General features: G+C 40.5%; 1 protein-coding gene, 1 long non-coding RNA gene and 1 pseudogene across 2 annotated transcripts in view; 1 reads left to right on the top strand and 2 right to left on the bottom strand.

Moving 5' to 3' along the window:
• Positions 1-406: 406 nt before the first annotated feature.
• Positions 407-7459, bottom strand: LOC132010556 (heterogeneous nuclear ribonucleoprotein A1-like; annotated as a pseudogene).
• ATP1B3 (ATPase Na+/K+ transporting subunit beta 3) overlaps positions 7218-23916 on the top strand; it is a 46022-nt gene continuing 29323 nt past the window's right edge. Inside the window, exon 1 of the mRNA XM_059391831.1 lies at positions 7218-7566. Coding sequence (XP_059247814.1) covers positions 7458-7566 — 109 coding nt within the window. The 5' untranslated portion in view covers positions 7218-7457. The remainder of the gene's footprint in view (positions 7567-23916) is intronic.
• LOC132012177 (uncharacterized) overlaps positions 9436-23916 on the bottom strand; it is a 39972-nt gene continuing 25491 nt past the window's right edge. Inside the window, exons 2-3 of the long non-coding RNA XR_009402544.1 lie at positions 11129-11293; positions 9436-9536 (exon numbers count right to left, since the gene is read on the bottom strand). This is a non-coding gene — a long non-coding RNA (uncharacterized LOC132012177). The remainder of the gene's footprint in view (positions 9537-11128; positions 11294-23916) is intronic.

The raw sequence follows: 23916 nt of genomic DNA, 5'->3' as shown, positions 1-23916 counted from the left end.
GCTCAGGTCATGATCCCGGGGTCCTGGGATCAAGCCCCACATCTGGCTCCTTACTTAAAGCAGGAAGCCTGCTTCTCCCTCTCCCACTCCCCCTGCTTGTGTTCCCTCTCTCACTGTGTCTTTCTCTGTCAAATAAATAAATAAATAAATAAATAAAATAAAAGCCTTCGTTGGAATGCTTTACCCTTTCCATAGAACAGAAACTAAAATAACCTGTTATACAATTCATCACAAATATAGTCCTCTAGTTTCTTGACCGTATTTATGAGTATTGTTTAAAAGATGTCTTTTGTAACAGCTAGGCCCTGTCACCACAGTGCTTGGCTGGGTTCACAAATCTGTTGTAACCTGTAGCTTCCCTGTCATTTGTCTGGCTCTCCTGTTTGGCTAAGCTGTTTCCTGGCAGTCATGAAAATCTCCTGCCACTGCCATAGCTACTGATGCTCCTGGAACCGCCAGAGCCACCTTGGTTTCGTGGTTTGGCAAAGTTATCGGTTTCCACTACCGTAGGGGCCAGAGCTGCTTCCTCCAAAATTTCCCCCTTTCATGGGTCCAAAATTCGAAGATTGATTGTTGTAATTGTCAAAATCCTTACAGCTTCCACCACCTCCATCATTACCAAGTCCATTATAGCCATCCCCACTGCCCCCATAGCCACCAAAGTTATCTCCGTGACCAACCAAACCACCTCCACCCAAACCACCTCCACAACCTCCCCCAGAGTTTCCAGAACCACTCTGACATCTTTGGCTGGAATGAAGTACTAACCATCTCTTATTTAGATAGGGCTTTCCCTACTTCACAGTTGTGGCCATTCACAAGATGGGATTTTTTTTTTAAGATTATTTATTTATTTATTTGACAGAGAGAGATCACAAGTAGGCAGAGAGGCAGGCAGAGAGAGAGGGAAGCAGGCTGCCTACCAAGCCTGATGTGGGGCTCGATCCCAGGACGCTGAGACCATGACCTGAGCCGAAGGCAGAGGCTTAACCCACTGAACCACCCAGGCATCTGGCAGGATGGGATTTTTGAAGAACAATCTTGTCCACAGAGCCATGGTCATAGGATGTTCAAAAGCAAAGCCTCTTTTCTTGCCACTGCCTCGGTCAGTCATGATCTCAACCACTTCAGTTTTCCCATATTGTTCAAAATAATCTCTTAGATGAGGCTCTTCACTGTCTTCTTTAATGACACCAACAAACATTTTTTTCACAGTTAAGTGGGCACCAGGTCTTTGAGAATCTTCTCTTGAGACAGCCCTCTTTAGTTCCACAACAATTCCATCTACCTTGTGAGGCCTTGCGTTCCTGGCTGCCTCCACCTCCTCTACAGTGGCATAGGTGACAAACCCAAAGCCTCTGGGAGGCTTGGTGTTTGGATCTCTCATCCACATGGTCCGTAAGTGTTCACCCTTGCTCAAAATTGCTCCTCAGATGCTGATCAGTTGTTTCAAAACTCAACCCCCCAATGAAGAGCTTCTGCAGCTCTTCGGGCTCTTTGGGAGTCTCTGACTTAGATATGATGGCGGTGGGAGGGGGGGTACTTTAATGATGCTTACTCAGTGGTATCCAGGGGCAGAAAGCACCTCTTGACAGGTCTTACCTTATTATGTAAGAGAACAAGCATATCTAAATTTCCCTTCAACTCTCTCTCCTCCATGGACCTCTTGGCTTCACCACTTCACCACTCCAGCACTACTTTTATTATTTTTTTTTAGATTTTATTTATTTATTTATTTATTTGAAAGAGAGACAGTGAGAGAGAGAGAGCATGAGAGGGGAGAGGGTCAGAGGGAGAAGCAGACTCCCCGTGGAGCAGGGAGCCTGATGGGGGACTCAACCCCAGGACTCCGGGATCATGACCTGAGCCGAAGGCAGTTGCTGAACCGACTGAGCCACTTTTATATTGTTAGAATTTATAGCACTCATTTTGTTCTGTGAATGGGCATTCAGTTGACACTAAATATTGAAAGCCAATAAAGTATAATTATACTATTTTGCTTATGTAAATAGTATTCACTATAGAGGAATATGCATCAGAATAGAAAAGGCAAATCTGTATCACTGGCCCACACCACTGGAAGAGATGCTTCAAACATCAGGATTATATAGTTACATTTTCAAATACTCCATTAGAAGCACCAAATAATAATACATTTTAGTTTGCTTTATATTTGGGATGGTTTTCCTTGCTTTTCATTTTTCCTCTTGGCAAAGGAAGCACATGCCTTCACCATATGACTAAATTTGCCCCAGATCTTGATCCCAGTCTCTGTGGCATGGAATCCACTCTCTGCCTGAGGACATTCTTCTCCAGTTCAGTATCAGTTGGTCTGCTGTACAGCTATCATTCTAGGCCTTCCTTTCATTGGGTTAGGGATCAGTGTTTCTTGGATTTTAGGCTTTTCTGATTCTTGGATTCCTTTTTCTTTTTATTGTTTCATCCTTAATCGATTTTTTCAGAAAGAATTTTTGAGAGGTGAGCTTTCTGAGTTCTTACATGTCTGAACATGCCTTCATTTTACCCTTATAGCTGAGTGATAGCCTAGCCAGTTACAATACTCAGCTCCTCAGAACTCTGAAAGCAGTGCTCTACTGTTTTCTGGCACTGAGTGCTGTTGATGAGAAGACTAGTGCCAATTAAATTTTTGTTCTGTTGTAGTTGACCTGTTGCTTGTTCTCTGGAAGCTTTTAGAATCTTCTCTTAGTACTTAATATACAATAAAATCACAAGTTTGTGGTGACGTAGGGTCTTTTTTTTTTTTTTTTCCATTTTATGTGGCACTTGGTAAGCCCTTTTACTCTGAAGACTCCTATCCTATCTCTAAGAAATGTTCTATTATTCCTCTCATATTTTTTCTCCTGAGTTTTCTTGTCTCCTTCTGGAACTATTAGTTGACTGTTATCCTCCCTGGATTGACCTGATACAGCTTTTTGACTTTTAAAAATATTTCTTCCCCTTTGTCTTTTTTTGCTTTACACTTTGGGAGATTCTCCTGACTTTTTCTTCCCTTTCTGTTTACTTCTTTTTTTTTTTTTAAGATTTCATTTATTTATTTGAGAGAGTTGGGGGGTGGGGAGAAGAAGAAGGAAGGAGACAAGCAGACTCTGTAGGACCCTGGGATCACAACCGGACCTGAAGGCACATACTTAACCACCGAGTCACCCAGGCGCCCCTGATTTTTTTAATTAGTGCAGTTATTTATATTTTAAATTTCCAAAAAATTCTTTTTTTGGTCTCTGATTGCTCTATATATCTATATGTAAATATGCAGATATATATAAACTTGTTTTATGGATACATGGGCTTCTCAAATTTTCCTAAGTTCATTAGAATACTGTTTCTCGGAGGTCAGCTTCTTTTTAAATAGTTCTTTTGAAAATTATTAAAACTATACCTTCTCTTGGTTATTTTCCAACAAGGTGAACCAGAAAAATTGCCTAACCTTTGCTCCATTAAAAAAAACCAAGTTCTATTATGAAAAATTTCAAAATATTATGAACTCCATGGACTCACCTAACTTCAATAAATATCAACTTTCTGCCATTCTTGTTTCACCTATACCTTCACTTCTCCTATAAATTTTTTTAAAGATTTTTTTTATTTATTTGACAAAGAAAGACATAGCAAGAGAGGAAACACAAGCAGGGTGAGTAGGAGAGGGAGAAGCAGGCTTCCTGCTAAGCAGGGAGCCTGATGCTGGGCTCCATCCCGGAACCCTGGGATCATGACCTAAGCCGAAGGCAGATGCTTCCCCAGGTGCCCCTCCTGTAAATTTTTATAACCAAATTATTAAGTAGGTTATTTGAATTTATTTTTCATTTAGTAAATTATCCCATTAGATCATATCATACACTTTTTCAAAGTCACCTAATCTAACGAATGACAGTATTAAAAATTATAACAAAAAATCCTGACCATTTAACAGAGCACTTTCTATGGCTTATACTATGTCACGCTTTACAAAAACACTGGTTCATTTAAGATGACTAATAATGCAGGTCTCTACCTTTTAATCTGCAAAGGGTGTAGAGATGTTGTTTGTTAAAGGATTAGTAAAAGCATTCAATATGAAAACTAATGTGTGGACAGGGACATTTTCTATAACGAGAAATATGTGTTCATGACTATGTTTCTTGGATACAATTATGCCAACATGATTGTAGCTGCTGTAATAAGAAAGGACTATTTCTAAGGAAATCTTAGTATCCTCCTAGGGACAAATAATGGCCTTTTAGTGATTTAGTATCAAAGTCACATCAGTTATAACACCAAATTATAAATAAGATGCTGCTATAAGAACTGAAATATTTTTTCTGTACACATGATTCTAAGATTCAGGAATAAACTAACAATTTTAGCAAATTAAGAGCCAAAAGATCTTGTTTATGCCCATAGAAGGCAGAAAATGGATTCTGCTGACTGGAGAGAATTCTCAACCAAGTGCCCCACAACCGTTTCCTCTCATTTTGATCTCATTCCACCTCATTCAGCTTTGTGAAGTTTCCCCAGAGCTCTGTTACCATTCACTGGGGCACCAGCACTGAGTAGTTGGAGGAAAGATGGGGATTTGAATCAATGTACTGTTGTTTGATAGCTTTTTGACCATGGGGAAGTTACTTAATTTCTCTAAACCTCAATTTCCTCATTTACAAAATTAGGAAAACGATATCTCCCTCTTAGGGTACTTGTGAAGATTAACCAATATATCACACTAAGCAAGTAGTATAGGGCGTGGGACTTAGCTACGTATAAATGATCAGTATTATTCCTGTGGGATTCACAGGTATCCTCTATAGGCAGGGTGGCAAGATTTAGCAAATAAAAATACAGGATATCCAGGTAAATTTGAATTTTAGGTTGGTAATAAGTTTTAGTCTAAATATATCCCAAATATTGCATGGAATATACTTATATTAAAAAATTATCCAGGGGCGCCTTGGTGGCTCAGTGGGTTAAGCCTCTGCCTTCGGCTCCAGTCCTGATCTTAGGATCCTGGGATCGAGCCCTGCATTGGGCTCTGTGCTCAGTGGGGAGCCTGCTTCTCCCTCTCTCTCTGCCTGCCTCTGCCTACTTGTGATCTGTCAAATAAGTAAATAAAATCTTTTTTAAAAATTATCATTGTTTATCTGAAATTAAAATTTTAGCAGGAATCCTGGCAAAATAACTTTTCTTTTAAAAGAAAAATGAGGTATTAGTAAATGTTGTGATGAAATTTGATATTGTAGGGGCACCTGGGTGGCTCAGTTGGTTGAGCGACTGCCTTCAGCTCAGGTCATGATCCTGGAGTTGTGGGATGATCCAGCCCCGCATCCGGCTCCCTGGTCAGCAAGGGGTCTGCTTCTCCCTCTGCCCTTCCCCCTCTCATGCTTGCTCTCTCTCTCTTTCATTTTCTCTCAAATAAATAAATAAAATCTTTTAAAAAGTTGATATTGTATCTGCTCAAACATGGAGGTCTCCTATTCCCTGGTACACTCAGTATTTTCTCTTCTGGGTAATACTCAAGTATCATATATCAGAGAAATAAATAGTGTCTGTATTTTGAAGTGGAATATCAACTTTTCCCCAAACAGAAATCTGTTGGATCAGTTACTATTCTAAACTAGGCATGGATTTTCAAACTACTTACTGAATTATATTTGTATTTAAATATTTATTTGGAAAACCACAAAGCACTACATATGAAAATCATATTGAGGACCACCAAAAATATGCAAACTACAAATCTGACAGCACTTAATCATTGGAACACTATTTGCAAAATGTTCTTGTTGACCATGTTTTCTTTGTGTGTACCAAGTAATTATTTTCCAAAATGTGCTTGTTATGAGCATACACAGAGACACACAAGATAAATAAAGCAGATGGGGTTTATATTTTATTTCAATCAGACTGTACTTCTTAACCTCTTACCTAAACTAAAAAGCCTGTTATCAACCCTACTAATTTGTAGTTAAATTTTTAATGAGATAAAAATAGCTTTGCTAAAGGCAAGGTGGCTGGGAATTACGTTACAGTAATATAGTCTTCTGCTTCTTTTCCATTGGTGAGAGACATACTCCGTGATTCCTTCCTTCAATAAGCAAAGTGAGGAAACGAGATGCCAGAATCTCTTTACCCATTACTCCTTTAAAGCATTTGCAAGCTGTGTTTAAACTTCCAGATGGATTATAATGCAATTATTCCAAAATATAATATGCGTGCTACATTTCCTCATTCATAATTTCTTATTTGCCAATAAAATAGGAGCGGTGCTCCATTCATTTTTCCTTAAAAAACGCCCCTCTGCCCTCACTCCTCTATTTCTTTCCATTCTGTCGCCCCGGTCGCCGTGCCCTGTACTCTTCAGCTCCACCTCGTGTAGAAGAACGTCGGCTGCACCCTCAGCTCCCACCCCCGGGAGCCTCCACCGCAGTGGGAAAGATGAAAAGCCGGGAACTTTATGTAGGAATCAAGGCTAAACGAAGAACTGATTTCCTGTAGACCCTGTCTCAGCAAAAGCAGGTCTTACAGCTGGCAGGAAACGCAGGAAAGCCTACATACTCATTTCCTTGATACATTCAACTGAATCTGGAGAAAATTCGACTGTTCAGTTACTACTTAGCTATACTTGGGACGGAATTTCCATTGGCCCGCGATTCCCGGTGAACCCCTTCAGAAGAGCCAGGCAAGGGCGTTCTCGTAGCAGTAGGATGCCCTACACGAGCTGCCTCGCGGGACACTGCGGCGGACTGAGTCACGTCACAGAGCCCAAAGGAGAACGCCGGAAACGGTGTGCGAGGCCGTTCTGGGAGAGGGTGGGGAAGTCCCCTCCTCGGTGCAGACTACCCGCCTGACAGGAGCCGCTTCGGTGTTCTCCGGTCCCGCGTCACCTCAGGCAAGAAGCTGAGGGGCCGTGGTGCCCGGTTGCCCCCAGCATCTCCCCAGACTCCTCCTGAGAAACCTGCGGGTCAGGAGCGCACACCTTTGGCTCGTTATTATAAATTTGCTTATGAAGCCCTCCTGACTTTTAAAGTTGCTTAGTGTGGTTTCTGCCTCCTCTGAGGGAGGCCCGAGCGTCCCGCGGTGGGGCGGGAAGGCGCTCGGCTGGGGGGGAGGGGAGGGAAGCGGGTGGCTGGGCCGCGCGGGGCGGGGCCGCGGCTCGAGGCGGGGCGTCTTCGCCGAAACGAGCGGCGCCGGGCGGCGGGCGGGAGGCAGTGGCGGCGGCGGCGGCGGCGCGGGCCGAGCGGCTCGCGGATTGGTTGCGGCGGGCGGAGACGTCAGGCTCCCGCGGCCCGAGCGGCCGCCGGGCTCGCGCGGCGCAGTAGGCTCGAGTGCGCTCCGCAGCGAGGTGGTGTCTTCGGCCGTCCCACTGTCCGCTGCCGCCGGCTGTGCCGCTAGAGCCGGGACGCGCCTCCGCGCTCCTTGCCGCCTCCATCCCCGCGGCCGCCGCTCCCCTCGCCGTCTGCACACACACCATGACGAAGAAAGAGAAGAAGTCCTTCAACCAGAGCCTAGCCGAGTGGAAGCTCTTCATCTACAACCCGACCACCGGAGAGTTTCTGGGGCGCACCGCCAAGAGCTGGGGTGAGCGGGCGGCGGTTGGGCGCCGGGGCCAGCCGCGGTCCGGGGGACGCCGGGCGGGGTCGGGTGGGAAGGGAAAGGCGGGAGATGGCTCCCCGCGCGGGGCCCTTAGAGCGGCCGCAGAGTCCACCGCCCACAGCGGTTTTCGGCCGGGGCTGCCAGACTCTCGTAAGGGCGGCGGCGGAGGAGGGGCCGCGCGGCCCCATTCATTTCTAGCTTGGCGGGCGGGCCGCCGCTGGTTCCCGAGGCGGCAGGGCCCGCAGGCAGCCCCCGCCGGGCGCCGAGCGCACGTGCTGCTCCGGCCTCCCGCCCCGAGCGGCGCTGGAGGCCGGGGACCCCTGCCCGGAGCCGAGCCCCGAGCGTGCGGGGGCCGAGCGCCCGGGCCTCCCTTTGTACCGAGCGCGCCGTACGGGAGAGGCCCTGGCAGAGGCTGCCGGTGGCGCCCAGCGGTTCGGGGAAGCCAGACCCTGCCCCACGCCCGGGGAGAGGAAATTTCCACTCTCGCCGCTATCTTGTGATTCGACCACGCTGCCACCCGGGTCGGAAGAGTGCGAGCGAGTGTTAAGTGGGTGGGTGGCACGAATGTGCCGCGGTGAGTTAATTACCCAAGTATTTGGTACACGAAAATGCTCGAGTTTGGACAGTGAAAAGACCGTGAAAAGGTTGATTCCTGCCTGATTCCTTTTTCATTACAGACGTTTTCTTCCTAGCAAATAGACTTCTTGTGGGGTACGTAAATCCCAGGTGGCACAGTTTTTTGTGCCTTCAAAGCGTGTGATGGTTGTGTATGTTTTTTTGTGTGTGAGTTCTTTGTTTTAAAAAAATATTTAAATCATCCACCAATGTAGTACTGCTTCAGGGTGTCTTTTTTTTCTTCCGAAAAAATGTATTAATGTCTGAATAAGGACTAGTGCTTTTTTCTTTATTTTTTTCCTGCCTTTTGAAAAACGTTTTAGTGGGTCTTGACCTCTTTTTTTCTGGGAGAGAATAAATTTCTAGAGTGGGAGAACTATTCGGACACGACATCTTTAAGAGAAGCATGAAGAGAGTAAATTAGCTATGACTCAGAAAATAAACCGTTGCTACTGACTGAAGTCGGCTCCTCCGGAGTGGAAAGTCGGCTTAAAGTCCTATCACAAGCTGAAAGGGGCCTTGGAGGTTTCTTAGCCCAATCCCCAGTTTAGAGATGAGAAAAATGAGATCTAAAGAGGTTGTGATTTTGCTTTGTGTGAAATTACATATTCCACAGAGCCAAGAAAAAACCCAGTTGTCCTTTAATCCTAGTCCAGCGGTTTTATTATTTTACAGACGCCTTGCCTAACTAACACTTCATGATTTTTATTTAGATAGTTGTCTTTTGGGAACCCACTAATGTGAAGAGGAATTATATCTTGCATCCGGAGTTAAAAGGGGGGGGGGGATGGTGAAGTTATTACTGCTTCTAGAATGTGCTACCTTTTTGCTAAAGGAATTTTTGGGTGGTGGGAGAACCATTAATGTTTGTATACTATCTTCCTCAGTGCCTTCTCATTTCCAGTAACAAGTACCTTCATTTTTTGTTAGAATGACATTTCTTACTGCAGAGTGCTTCTTGTCTAACCTTTGTATTTATATGATGTTGAGGTTGAGATTTTATTGGGTATATGCACTTACATAAATAATGTGCACAAGTGGTCAAACGTAGTCAGTCATTATTAAGGGCAGCCACAGTACTACAAGTAAAGTTGGGATTTATTTTAGAAGGATTAAAGCAAGACCTTTTTTCAAAATTGAAAATAAATAATAATTCTTAACAGCAAATAGTACATTTCTGAGTTTATTGGAATAGTAGTAAACCAGTGCAAAATGTCATAAATTATCTGCAATCTTATCCCAACATAAGGGCATTTCTCCAATGATATATGTGGGTGTGGTTTGAAGAGGCTGAAGTCCGTACTCCATTCTCCAAGGCTGTGTCCTCATGCGTGGGGAGTCTGCTTGGAAAAAGGGGTATCTTGCTCTAATTTTCAGAAAGGCACTGTACAGGCTAGCTGCCTGATCTCATCACTACAAAGATGTCTGCTATTAATATTTTGGTATACAACCGGGGAAACTTCAAAGGGTGTTATGTTCGTTTTTTTAAAAGATAAGAAATCATTCAATAAGTGTTGCTTTATAGTTTTTTTTTTTAAACTTATTTTAAAGAGAGAGCTGGGGGGAGGGGCAGAGGGAGAGAATCTTTCAAGCAGACACCCCTCACCCCACCCGATAAGGAAGGAGACTGTACCTGGGGCTCGATCCAAGACCCTTGGGATTTTAACCTGAGCCAAAACCAAGAGATGGTGGCCCAATTGACTGAGCCACCCAGGGACCCTTATTATTTTGAGTATATTGTGGGCATCTTACCATTTTTTATAAAAAAAATATTTTATTTATTTATTTGACAGAGATCACAAGTGGGCAGAGAGGCAGACAGAGAGAGGGCGAAGCAGGCTCCCTGCTGAGCAGAGAGCCCACTGCCGCGGCTCGATCTCAGGACCCTGGGATCATGACCTGAGTTGAAGGCAGAGGCTTTAACCCACTGAGCCACCCAGGTGCCCCGCATCTTACCATTTTAATAAAGATCTATATCATCATTTTAATGGCTAATGTTTTATTGTATGGTTCCATGTACTATGTGATTTTTAAAAACAAACATGTTTATTAATATATGTAGTTTATGTTTTCGTGGGAGATATCCAGGGAAAGATGAGTATCTCCTGATTTTTTTACCAGTAATTTACTGGATATACTGGTCTCTCCTCCCAGTCCCTTCAGCCTTGAGCATACATTATTACAAATTTATTTCTTGAGATATGTTTCTACCAGTGGAATTTCAAGGTCCTATATGGTATGTGTAACCTTTACATTTTGGAAATGTGTTTTTTATTTTCTTTGTTTTTAGAAACTGATTTGAAATTTTTTTCTAGTTGCTTTTAAATTTAAATGTGGGAGGATTACCTTTTTTTTTTTTTTTTTAACTTTGGTAAAATTGCTGTATCTGCTGGTATGTAGAAAAAAAGCCTTCTCTACCCTAAGGATTTTATAAAGGATATAAAAGACTTTATAAGGATATATTAAAAACATACACTTTTTATGGGGGAGAGGGGCAGAGGGAGCAAGAAAATCTAAGCAAGCTTCATGCCCAGAGCAGAGCCTGATACAGGGCTCTATCCCACCACCCTGATGAGATCATGACTAGGGGCAGAGGGAGCAAGAAAATCTAAGCAAGCTTCATGCCCAGTGCAGAGCCTGATACAGGGCTCTATCCCACCACCCTGATGAGATCATGACCAGAGCCAAAATCAATAGTTGGACGTTTAACTGATAGTTACCCAGGGTCCCCTAAAACCACACATTTAAGTAGTTTTGGCATTTACACTTGGGATAAATGAAAATACTGCAGGTTACACCACATTGCCTTATTGGCAATGGCTATGTAAAATATTTGAATTTTTAAGATTTTATTTTTTTAAGCAATCTCTACCCAGCCGGACACTCAAACCCACAACCCTGGGATCATGAGTTACATGCATGCTGTACTTACCAAGCTGGCTAGGCATCCCTGTGTAAAAGATTTTGAGTAGCTTCTTGAATGTTGGGCAGTTTCAAAATCATTACGTACATATCCTCTCATTTGATCTTCACAACAGCCTTCTAAAGTAAAGCACACTGTAGGTGATCACAGTGTACCTAGAGTTGGTTTCTTAGGCTGAATAGTAAGAATACATCAGGAGTAAGTAATTGTCATGTATAAAAACACAGGACAAAGAATATTTAGCATCTTGTGATTTATGTTGCAAATATTAAACCTAAATGCATTATATATAATTAGACCTAAATGCATTATATATAATTAGAGTGAAAGCTTAGAGATCCTCTACTGTTATTTATACTGTAATGGACCATGTGTTGCAGTTAACATTTTTAAGAATAATGAAATAGAATAGTAAAAATACCATTTTTAAAAATTTTTTTATTTTTTATAAACATATATTTTTATCCCCAGGGGTACAGGTCTGTGAATAAAAATACCATTTTATTCTACCTAATAAGTTTATTCTAAGGAAACATATTCCATGAAGCTTTTCTGTATTTTGTATATACAGATAACCCCTATATAAAATGTGTTTCTTATTATGACTCACAGTCAAAAACTTGAAAGCCACTAATCTAGCCCTGTTCCTTCATTTCATAGGTGAGAAAATTGAACTCATAGGTCTGATTTGTCCAAGTTTACTCAGGAGTAGATCCTTGGCCTTTAGACTACCTCCAAGGCCAGACCATTTTTGGGTTTTTTGTTTGTTTTTGTATTTAAGATTTTATTTATTTATTTGACAGAGAGATCAAAAGTAGGCAGAGAGAGGGGGAAGCAGACTCCCTGTTGAGCAGAGAGCCCTATGTGGGGCTCAATCCCAGGACCCTGAGATCATGACCTGAGCTGAAGGCAGAAGCTTAACCACTGAGCCACCCAGGCACCCCTGTTTTGTTTTTTTTAACTGCTACAACTTAATGTCATTTAATCACGTCTGTTGTGGGCTTCTTCGGAGTTCATTATCTTAAGGCTATCTGTCAGTAGATGCTTTATGTTCATACTAACTTAAAACTTGAGTTGCTGATCTCTAAGCACAGTCAGGATTCTGGACCAAATCAATTAACACCTACACTTTGTTCATGTGCCTTTTCTTTTATAGATCCATGAAGTGCCATTTTCTGTCACCTGCTCCCATTCTGGGTCATGCCTCAGTAAATGCTCTGCCTTGGAGATCACACTCCATCCCATCTTGGGTGTTTGACTGTAGGGGAGAAGGCAAGTGTGTTTATTTTCCCAGTATCACATAGTTTTGTAAGATGTTGTTCTTTGTCCTGTGGAGTGTGACATATTAAAAAGAAACTTTACAAAAATGTGCGCTGTTGGGAAAGTAACAGGACTTGCCTTACCCTGTGTGCAGGCTAAAAATGAAGGTCAGTGGTGGGTGTGGCAGCGGCAGCAGCAGAGGCATACTGAGCCATCACCCAGCAGGAGACAGCACTTCCTGGACTGGTAGTAGAAGGGAGGGGATGGGGTAAGTTTGTGTGTTATAGTCTAGATGTTGTAATTACGGTAGTTTGTGTTTTACTGTTAAGTAGCAACCTTCCTCTGCCCCCATATTAATTATTTTAAATTGACTTTCCAGTTCATATCTATAGAATTAAATTAGTTGTAGTAAAAGAAGTTTAAAAACCCTCCTGTCTTTAGTAGCAATATTTCCATGTATTTGTCATGTTTGATTAAAGACCAGTCATTTAACACTGATTGTACAATGGAAGGGAGAAAAACTAACCCTAAAACATAAGTCATGGGTAATCTTTAACCACTTAAGTAACCACTATTAACATTTTAATAGTTTGTTTCTTTTTTGTAAATAGATTTTTTAACTGTATAAATAAAAATTTAAAATACAGAGTTAGATACCTAGTTTTACCACTTAACATTTAGGGAAAATGGTTTTTATTCCTTTGCCACCTCAGAGTTTGATGATGTGTTGGGAGTAACCTTGGTGCCCTCTCCATCACGTCTGTGGGTACCATCCATGTACCCTGCTAGAATTATTATCTCTATGTTAAGATTCCCAAATCTACATCTGTAGTTGGTATGGCTTTTTTATGTTAACACAACCAACCGCCTGACAGAGAGCTTCAATTAAATGTTTCATAGGACTATGAAGTGCTTCACACACCTCTTCATGTAAATCTCTGTTACCTTCAGGGGCTCCTTAGCATGGCACACACACCTCATAATCTCACTGACTTGTTTCTCTCTTGTCATCTCTTTCTACCATTCTCTGGCCCTTCTGGTCCTCTTTCCTAGCTTTTGAGTGTTCTCTTTCCTTCTCCTTGGCCTGGGTACTCAGGCTTCGGTAGCCTGATCTCTGGTAAATGTCTTTGAGCCCCTCTTTACTTTAAGACTGTGTCAAGTGCTCCTGTGTATCCAATAATAGTTTTTTTTTCTGTTACAGCATTTATGATTTTTTTGTAGTAGTGTTTTTGCCCATTTACTAGAATATAAGTTTCTTATTCACTCAATTTTGATTCCCTAACACTGAGCCTGTTGCTCAGCACTTAGTAGGAAGGTAATAAGAATAGGTTGAAAGAATGAGCACTATTATGAAATATTTCCATGTAATTAGTCTTTTCACAGTCTTTTTTTTTTCTTTTAAAGATTTTTATTTATCTGACAGCACAAGCAGGGGGGAGCAGCATGCAGAGGGAGAGAGAGAGAGAAGTAGGCTCCCTGCTAAGCAAGGAGCCCAGTGTGGAACTCAATCTCTGGACCCTGGTATCATGACCTGGGCTGAAGGTAGACACTTAACTGAATGAACCACCCAGGCACCCCATTTTTGCAACTTTTTAAAAAATGTTCTTTGGTGGTATTGATATATCATAGTATATAGTTCCCCAGTGTTTGGGCATCCTACCCGCCTTTTTTAATACCACTGTGAGTTTTCATAGAAGTTCAGTGTTGAGATGAAGCTTCCACTTAACTTTGTCTTTGGAGATTCAGCTGAGTTTGTGGCATGCCTGAGTGGTGCATCTGATTAGGATAACAGGAATACGGTTATTATCCAGGTCTGCTTTCTGCCTTCTTGCTCTATTCAGCTTCTTATACTGCTGTAATGAGACCTGCATGAAGGTTGTTTTTTGTTTGTTTTTTTTTAAGTTCTCTCAGATTTAATGGGCATTTATGTAACCGTGTTTTCTGCCCTGCAAGGTGCTTTACTAATTATTTCTGAAAAAAATTATTTAGCTTAGCAACCTCTCAGATATCTGTTTAAACTTTGTAACTGAGTTGTTTATAGACTGCCTCTTATTTGTGACTTCTGCTTAGTATTATGTTAATGCCTTAGTAAGGTATGACTTTGGGACTGACCCACGTCCAAGGCATAAGGTACTTTTCTTTGGCAGGTTCTGACCTGTAATTAGTGGCCCTTTATGTACTCTTAACACCACTCCCCACCCAGTACCTCTCTAATCATTTCTGATTCCTTCCTGTCTGTTGTTCCTTGTCTCATTTCCTAAATGTGTATTTCCCAGCTGCTGTCTTTCCTTGTTTTCTCCTCATCTTCTTCCTTGCAATCTCATAAAACAATTGCAAAGATCACTCACACATTTTACTTGGGTTAACATGTCTCTGATTTAGTTGCTTCCTGTATATCTCAGAAACCTGAGAGGGAGAGGTTTAGATATCGTGACTAGCTCTGTTACTACCTTATATATCATCTGGCAAACAGCTTTTTTCCCCTTCCTCTACTGAAGTTCTTGTGAGTTGCTCCTATATTTACAGTTTTTGAAAATAGGAATCACTATGTTTTTCTTCATTTGGACTCTAAACCTGGCCAGATCATGCCAGTTCTACATCTGTAATGTCTCTTAAATCTGTGATCTACACCCTCATTATTACTACTAAGATTAGTCAGGAATTAACTTCCTCTCCCCTACCCCTGCCTCCCCCCACCATATCTTATAAAAACCCACATTCAGAGGGAAATCAGGATGTTCACTTTTCATAGCTTCATAATACTAACCACCTGTTTGAAATGTCATGGTTCTTAACACTCCCTCTCAACCCTGGCCCCACTGTGTCAGGATCTGGTAGTGCCTTTTCTCATAAATTCTCTGATTAAAAACTTAAAGCACCAGATGAAGAGCTTTTGTGACTTTTCCATAGTTGCTCCAATTTCACGTAGACAGTTGGCTTTCCAATTTTTATCTGCTATTAAAAAAGAAGTTGTAGTGTTGTTGACTTTGGGGAAGGTGAGCTCTTAACTCCTGAGGTATCCCCCAGAAAGATCCAAGGAGTCCACTGGAATCATTGTGACCTAAACCAGTGTAACTTCATTGCTATCAGGTTATTTTTAAAGCTACAGCTTTGATTGTGCTACTTCCCGTTCCCCAAAATTGTGTTTGGATCCCCACTGCTTTCAGAAGGTTTAAATAATTTCCAAACATCCTGGCATTCCAGGCTTATTACATATTGGCTTAGAACTAAGTTTCCAACCTTACAACCTGTCGTTGCCCACCTTATTCCAGTAGTATACCACATGTCATAGGGTGCATCTAGAATTCTCTATTCATTTCCTCCCCTGTACCCTTCCTCTCTGCATCATAAATTCTTCCCTACTTCGGAGACATTGAGTGTCAGCTATCGCAAGCATTTTTCTGATATATGCCTGGTGAAAATAACACCACATTTGTCTCGTATAACACCTAAAACTTTGTATCCTGGATTATGGCTGTTTATATGCATTGCTCCTATTAACTAGGTGTTCTCACAAATCAGAATTTACATTTGCATATCCCTCTAACATCTAACACATAGTAAGAGCACCTTTTTTTGTTCTGATTTTGGAAGCACAAATTGTTATTTACTTGTGATTCACCTATTTCTTGGGCTAAAGGTGAGAGTATTATATGTTAATTGGTATAGCTGCACACAGAAAGTCTTAATTTTTATGTGAAGGTATAATTCCCCTTACCTTACCATGATTCTGCCCCACTAAACTAATTCATTTTAAAGTTTCCAGATAGGGCACCGTAGTAAAAGTGAGCCTGTGGGCATATATGTATATGTTTTTACTTCATGAATCAGGATATACCAATATCCTGAGATAACCAGACAAGGACTCAGAATATAGACCTAATTTCTAGTTCCACACATCAACTAAGCTTAGGTAACTCATTTAAAATCTCTTGGTTTTAGTTTCTTCTGTAGGAGAAAAGTTGCAGAAGATAGTTTCTAAATTTAACTTTGAAATGAAAAAAAAAGTATATAAATGCTTTATTAGAGGAGCAGGCAGCAAGCTTTTTCTTTTAAGGGACCAAATAATACTTAAGGCTTTTCCAGCCATTTGGTGTCTGTTGCAGCTATTCAGCTCAGCTATTGTGGCTTGAAAATGGCAATAGACCATTTGTACACCAATGGACCTAGCTAGGTTTCAAGACTTTATTTACAACAGGCAGCTACTGTGGTTTGCTGACCTCTTTAGAAGTTGGTGTCAGTGTAGGCTGTTGTAAGAAATCTGAACTGGTCTTAGATGAGATGTCGACTCTTGGCTTGTTCTTTTCAAATAATAAAAGTAACACTGTTGTTTGAATTTTTATAGTGCAGATGTGAATATTCAGTAAGTCCATTGTCCTCTTCAGCTTCTTTCCTGGGGTAATATTGTTAACAGTAATTTTTTTTTTTTTTAACAGTAATGATTTGTAAAATGTTTATCCACTTGGGATAAAGGTCTGGTGGTATTTTATAAAAGTAAATGTATACCTACTCCATGACCCAGCATTTCTACTCCTAGGTGTTTACCCAAGAGAAATGAAAACATATATTCACGAAAATACTTGTACAAGAATGTTTCATAGTAGCTTCAACTGGAAACAGCCCAGATGTCCATCAGCAGGAAATAGGTAAACAAACTTGTCTGTCCAAACAGCAGAATACTACTCAACAGTAAAAAGGAACGAACTATGGATACACAGAACAGGGATGAATTTCACAATTAGGCTGAGCAGGAAAGAAGCTTTACCTAAGAGAATACATACAATATGACTTCATTTATATGAATTCTAAAGCAAGCAACACTTATGATGGAAAAAGGCCCAGAATGTTGTTTCCTTTAAGGCAGTGGTCATGGGGATTGGGAAGGGGCACCAGAGAACTTGGTAGTGTCATGTAATATTGTCTTTTGCTGGGGGCTTGATCATATAGGATACATTTATCAAAGCCCTTTTTTAAAAAAGTTTTTAAATTTTAGTTAACACATTGTGTAATATTTCAGTGATTCAGCACTTCCATACAACACCAGTGCTCATCACAAGTGCCCTCCTTAATCCCCATCACCTGTTTTACTCATCCCCCCCCCCCCACCTCCTACAGGTTTGTTCCTTGTAGTTTAGTATGTCTTTCTCTTTATTCCCTTTGGTCCTTTTTTTTTTTTTCATTTTTTTGTTTTTTTTTTTTTTTTTTTTTTTTTCTTAAAGATTTATTTATTTATTTGACAGACAGAGATCACAAGTAGGCAGAGAGGCAGACAGAGAGAGAGGAGGAAGCAGGCTCCCTGCTGAGCAGAGAGCCCGATGCGGGGCTTGATCCCAGGACCCTGGGATCATGACCTGAGCCGAAAGCAGAGGCTTTAACCCACTGAGCCACCCAGGCGCCCCTTGTTTTGTTTCTTTAATTCCACATATGAGTAAGATCATATGGTATGTAGTCTTTGACTTATTTCGCTTAGCATAATACTCTCTTCCTCTACCCATGTTGTTGCAAATAGCAAGTTTTCGTTCTTTTTTTATGGCTGAGTAACATGCCTGTGTGTGTGTGTGTGTGTGTGTGTGTGTGTGTGTGTATGCTGTATGTACCACATCTTCTTTACCCACTCAGCGATTGATGGACACTTGGACAGTTTCCATGATTTGGCTATTGTGGATAGACATAAGAGTTCATGTATCCCTTCGAATTAGCATTTTTGTATTCTTTGAGTAAACACCTAGAAATGTAATTGCTGGATTATAGGGTAGTTCTATTTTTTTTTTTTAAGATTTTTTAAAAAATAATTAAAAAAAATTTTTTTATAAACATATAATGTTTTATTAGCCCCAGGGGTACAGGTCTGTGAATCACCAGGTTTACACACTTCACAGCACTCACCATAGCACATACCCTCCCCAATGCCCATTACCCCACCACCCTCTCCCTACCCTCCTCCCCCCTGCAACCCTCAGTTTGTTTTGTGAGATTAACAAGTCTCTTTTGGTTTGTCTCCCTCCCAATCCCATCTTGTTTCATTTATTCTTTTCCTACCCTCCAAACCCTCCATGTTGCATCTCCACTTCCTCATATCAGGAAGATCATATGATAGTTGTCTTTCTCTGATTGACTTATTTCGCTAAGCATAATACCCTCTAGTTCCATCCACGTTATTGCAAATGGCAAGGTTTCATTTCTTTTGAAGGCTGCATAGTATTCCATTGTATGTATATGTGTGTGTATATATATATATACATATATATGTATATATGTATATATATATATATACACGACATCTTCTTTATCCATTCATCTGTTGATGGACATCTAGGTTCTTTCCATACTTTGGCTATTGTGGACATTGCTGCTATAAACATTAAGGTGCATGTGGCCCTTTGGACCACTACATTTGTATCTTTAGGGTAAATACTCAGTAGTGCAATTGCTGGGTCGTAGGGTATCTCTATTTCAACTTTTTGAGGAACCTCCATGCTGTTTTCCAGAGTGGTTGCACCAGTTTGCATTCCCACCAGCAGTGTAGGAGGGCTCCCCTTTCCCCGAATCCTCGCCAGCACCTGGCATTTCCTGACTTGTTAATTTTAGCCATTCTGACTGGTGTGAGGTGGTATCTCATTGTGGTTTTGATTTGTATTTCCCTGATGCCGAGTAATGTTGAGCATTTTTTCATTTGTCTCTTGGCCATCTGGATGTCTTCTTTGCAGAAATGTCTGTTCATGTCCACTGCCCATTTCTTTTTTTTTTTAAAGATTTTACTTATTTGTCAGAGAGCGAGCGAGAGTGAGCACAGGCAGACAGAGAGGCAGGCAGAGTCAGAGGGAGAAGCAGACTCCCTGCGGAGCAAGGAGCCCGATGTGGGACTCGATCCCAGGACGCTGGGATCATGACCTGAGCCGAAGGCAGCTGCTTAACCAACTGAGCCACCCAGGCGTCCCTCCTCTGCCCATTTCTTGATTGGATCATTTGTTCTTTGGGTGTTGAGTTTGATAAACTCTTTATAGATTTTGGATACTAGCTGTTTATCTGATATGTTGTCTGCAAATATCTTCTCCCATTCTGTCAGTTGTCTTTTGGTTTTGTTAACTGTTTCCTTTGCTGTGCAAAAGCTTTTGATCTTGATGAAGTACCAATGGTTTATTTTTGCCTTTGCTTCCCTTGCCTTTGGCGATGTTCCTAGGAAGAAGTTGCTGCGGCTGAGGTCAAAGAGGTTGCTGCCTGTGTTCTCCTCAAGAATTTTGATGGATTCCTTTCTCACATTGAAGTCCTTCATCCATTTTGAGTCTATTTTTGTGTGTGGTGTAAGGAAATGGTCCAATTTCATTTTTCTGCATGTGGCCGTCCAATTTTCCCAACACCATTTGTTGAAGAGGCTATCTTTTTTTCCTTTTCCATTGATCATTCTTTCCTGCTTTGTCGAAGATGAGTTGACCATAGAGTTGAGGGTCTATTTCTGGGCTCTCTATTCTGTTCCATTGATCTATGTGTCTGTTTTTGTGTCAGTGCCATACTGTCTTGATGATGACAGCTTTGTAATAGAGCTTGAAGTCTGAAATTGTGATATCACCAACTTTGGCTTTCTTTTTCAATATTCCTCTGGCTATTCGAGGTCTTTTCTGGTTCCATATAAATTTTAGGATTATTTGTTCCATTTCTTTGAAAAAAATGCATGGTATTTTGTAAGATTTTATTTTTAAGTAATCTCTCTGCCCAGCAACGTGAAGCTTGAGCTCACAACCCTAAGATCAGGAATCACATGCTGTGTATAGACTGAACCAGCCAGGCACCCTGGTAGTTCTGTTTATTTAATTTATTTATTTATTTTGAGACTCTCCATACTGTTTTCCAGAGTAGCTGCACCAGTTTGCATTCCCCCAACAGTATAAGAGGTTTTCCCTTTTCCACATCCTCACCAACACCGTTTGTTTTAAAATAATTTAAAAAAAATATTTTTATAAACATATAATGTTTTATAAAATCTTTTAGTCATTCTGACAGGTGTGGGGTGATATTTCATTGTTATTTTGATTTGCATTTTCCTAATAAGTGATGTTGCACATCGTTTCATGTGTCTGTTGTTCATCTGTATGTCTTCAAGGCAAAAATGTCTATTCATGTCTTCTGCCCATTTTTTAATTGGGTTATTCATCTTTTGGGGTGGGGTTGTCAAAATCCATCTAATAGCATGTTAGAGATTTGTTGTGTATTTCATTAAATGTGATGTTTCTCCAATTTTAGTTAATATGCATGATGAAGTGTTTGGGGCTGAAGTATACATACTGACATCTGGAATTTGAAATGCATTTAAAAAATAAATGGTGGGGTGCCTGAGTGGTTTAGTGGGTTAAGCTTCTGCCTTCAGCTCAGGTCACAATCTCAGGGTCTTGGGATCAAACCCCGCATCGGGCTCTCTGCTCATCAAGGAACATGCTCCCTCCTCTCCCTCTGCCTATCTCTCTGCCTACTTGTGATCTGTCAAATAAATAAATAAAATATTTTTAAAAAATAAAAAAGTAAGGGCGCCTGGGTGGCTCAGTGGTTAAGCCGCTGCCTTCGGCTCAGGTCATGATCTCAGGGTCCTGGGATCGAGTCCCGCATCGGGCTCTCTGCTCAGTGGGGAGCCTGCTTCCTCCTCTCTCTCTCTGCCTGCCTCTCTGCCTACTTGTGATTTCTCTCTGTCAAATAAATAAATAAAATCTTTAAAAAAAAAAATAAATAAAAAATAAAAAAGTAAATGGTGAATAGATAGGAGATACAGTAGAATGTTAACTGTAGAATCTAGGTGTGTTTGTGGATGTTCTTTGACATTCGATCTTTCTGTGTGTATATAAACATTGCCAACTGAATATTAGAGAAAAGAATACATTTTTTAAAAAAGATCTTATTTATTTATTTGAGAGAAAGTACGTTAGTTGGGGAGGAGCAGAGGAATAGGATCAAGCGGACTCCACGCTGGACACAGAGCTGGTCTCTGAGGCTCAATCGTGACCTGAGTGAAAATCAAGAGTCAGATGCTCAGGGTGCCTGGGTGGCTCAGTGCGATAAGCCTCTCGCCTTTGGCACAGGTCATGGTCTCAGGGTCTTGGGATCGAGCCCCGCACTCGGCTCTCTGCTCAGCAGGAAGCATGCTTCCCCCTCTCCATCTGCCTGCCTCTCTGCCTACTTGTGATCTCTCTCTCTCTCTCTCTGTGTCAAAAAAATAAAATCTTTTAAAACTAAATAGAGTCAAATGCTCAACCGAGCCACCCAAGTACCCCGAGAGTATGCTGATACATTTATGTTTCTCTTGACTGCTTTCTACCAGTTGTGGAGTCTTTACTATAAAAATGATGGTTTATCAGTTTTCTTTCAGTCCTATTTCAGTGCATCTGTATGTATGTATATACTTACACATAAGTATATATAAGCTTGGGGGTATATATGGAATATGTAGGAATAAGTAATTTTCTACTTTTACATGAGTAATAGGAAAAATGTATGTTGTAAGTATGTTCTATGTTTCCATGTTAGTGTGTATTTATTTCTTTCCTTTGAATCATTACATAATCGCAGTGTAGAGCTGTATATCCAAGAGATACATAAATATTTTTTGTGAATACTTAGATTATTTCTAATTTTTTCTCTTAAAGATTGCTGCTTGTGTATGTGCCGCTGTTTATCTAGGGTAGCTACTGAGAAGTGGAATTTACCACTTTGTATGTTCATTTTTATATTAATGGACTGTCCTCCTTTATATAATAGACTGTGCCAATTTATACTTCCACCAGCAGTGGCTAAAAGTACCATTTTCCCTTTGACTTTCTGAGCATTGGATATTACCACCCTTTAACATTTTTTTGCCGGGGGTGCCTGGGTGGCTCAGTGGGTTAAGCCTCTGCCTGTGACTCAGGTCATGTTCTCAGGGTCCTGGATCGAGCCCCACATTGGGCTCTCTGTTCAGCAGGGAGCCTGCTTCCCCCGCCCCTCTGTCAAATAAATAAATAAAAATTTTTGCCAGTTTGATGGGATATTGATACCTGGTTGGCTTCATTTGCATTATCTCTGGTAACTGCAACTGAGCATATCTTTGTTGGCTCTTTTTTTTTTTTTTTATGGTCACTTAGTCCCTTTGCTCTTTGTTTCTTTTATTTAAAAATATTTGTTTTAAATTAACATTATTACAAATCCAACAATCTTTTATTTAATAGGCTGTTCCTAATCAACCCAAAATATATTGAATAATCCAGTATTTCCTCACTGATTTGAATTGCCAACTTTGTTACATGTAAAACTTCATCTTGGATCTTTTCTTGGATTTTGTCGATCTGTATCTCTGTTCCTGTGTCATTCTTACAAATTTCACATATGGAAGCTCTATGTGAGCATATGTAAAATAAAATACATGTGTGAAATTGGGTTGGATACTGTCCGTTCAATTTTGGTATTATATATGCTGGCCTTATAAAAACCATTTAGGTAACTTACAGAGCATCCTAAAAGGATAGTTAATAGAAAAATTCTATTCCTTGAAAATTGGGAGAACCAGCTAAAGCCATTTGGACATGGTGTATGTTTTAGGGGTAGAGCTTTATTTACTTTTTTAATAAAAACTTCTGATTTGGAAATGTATATTTTCCTTAAAATATTATATATTTCATCCATTCTCAGGTTTGCTAATTGAAACTGGTTTTATTGATCAAATTAAATATTTTTGCATTTGTTTCTTTCATCTTAAATCTCTCCCATTGTCCTTGAATTTATTTTAGTCTTGAATTAAAAACCTGGCTCCTTTTCATTAATCTTACTTTTTAGTGAATGACTCTAAGGATTTTTCCTTTGCTTCTGCTCTGACTACATTATTGTTTTGGATTTTGAGTATTTCAGGTTTCATTGTCTTTTTCATCCAAGAATTATTTAGAAATCTATTTTCTAAATTTTTGTTTTAATTTCTAATATATTTACTTCGGTTTTAGAGAATGTAGCCTTGTTTTTTTTAAGTTTTTAGCTTTTGTTTTTGTGTTATTGTATCTTAAGTCATGGTATCTTTAGGGATAGTGTTCCAAGTTTGTAAAGAATATATTTCCTGGTGACTATGGAAGTTCTACATATACTAGGTAACTATTAGTTGTTTTAAAAATACTTACTGTTCCGGGTGTCTGGGTAGCTCAGTCAGTTAAGCGTTCGCTCAGGTCATGATCTAAAGGTCCTAGGATTCTGGCTCCCCCCCAACCCCCTCACCATGTGCAAGTGCTCTCTCTCCCTCAAATAAATAAGTCTAAAAAAATACTCTTCTTCCTGTTATTATTTACTTTATCTCTGGATTTCTGGGAGAGGTATGTTAAAATCTCTATGTGATTGTGGTAATTTTGTAATTTTGCTTTTGCTTTACTTATGTTAAGCCATTTAGCATCATGGCTATTAGTATCTTGATGTATTTTTATTAATATGAAACATATTCTTTTTTTTTTCAACGTGTTCTCTTAATGCTTTTTGACTTAGATTTCTAGTTTGCTTAGAGTAATAACATCACATCTAGATTTCCTTTTGTTAGCCAAGAC

This window comes from Mustela nigripes, chromosome 2 (assembly GCF_022355385.1).
Source record: "Mustela nigripes isolate SB6536 chromosome 2, MUSNIG.SB6536, whole genome shotgun sequence".
NCBI lineage: Eukaryota > Metazoa > Chordata > Mammalia > Carnivora > Mustelidae > Mustela > Mustela nigripes.
The sequence above is the reverse complement of the archived record's forward strand: the minus strand, read 5'-3'. Positions and strand labels throughout refer to the sequence as shown.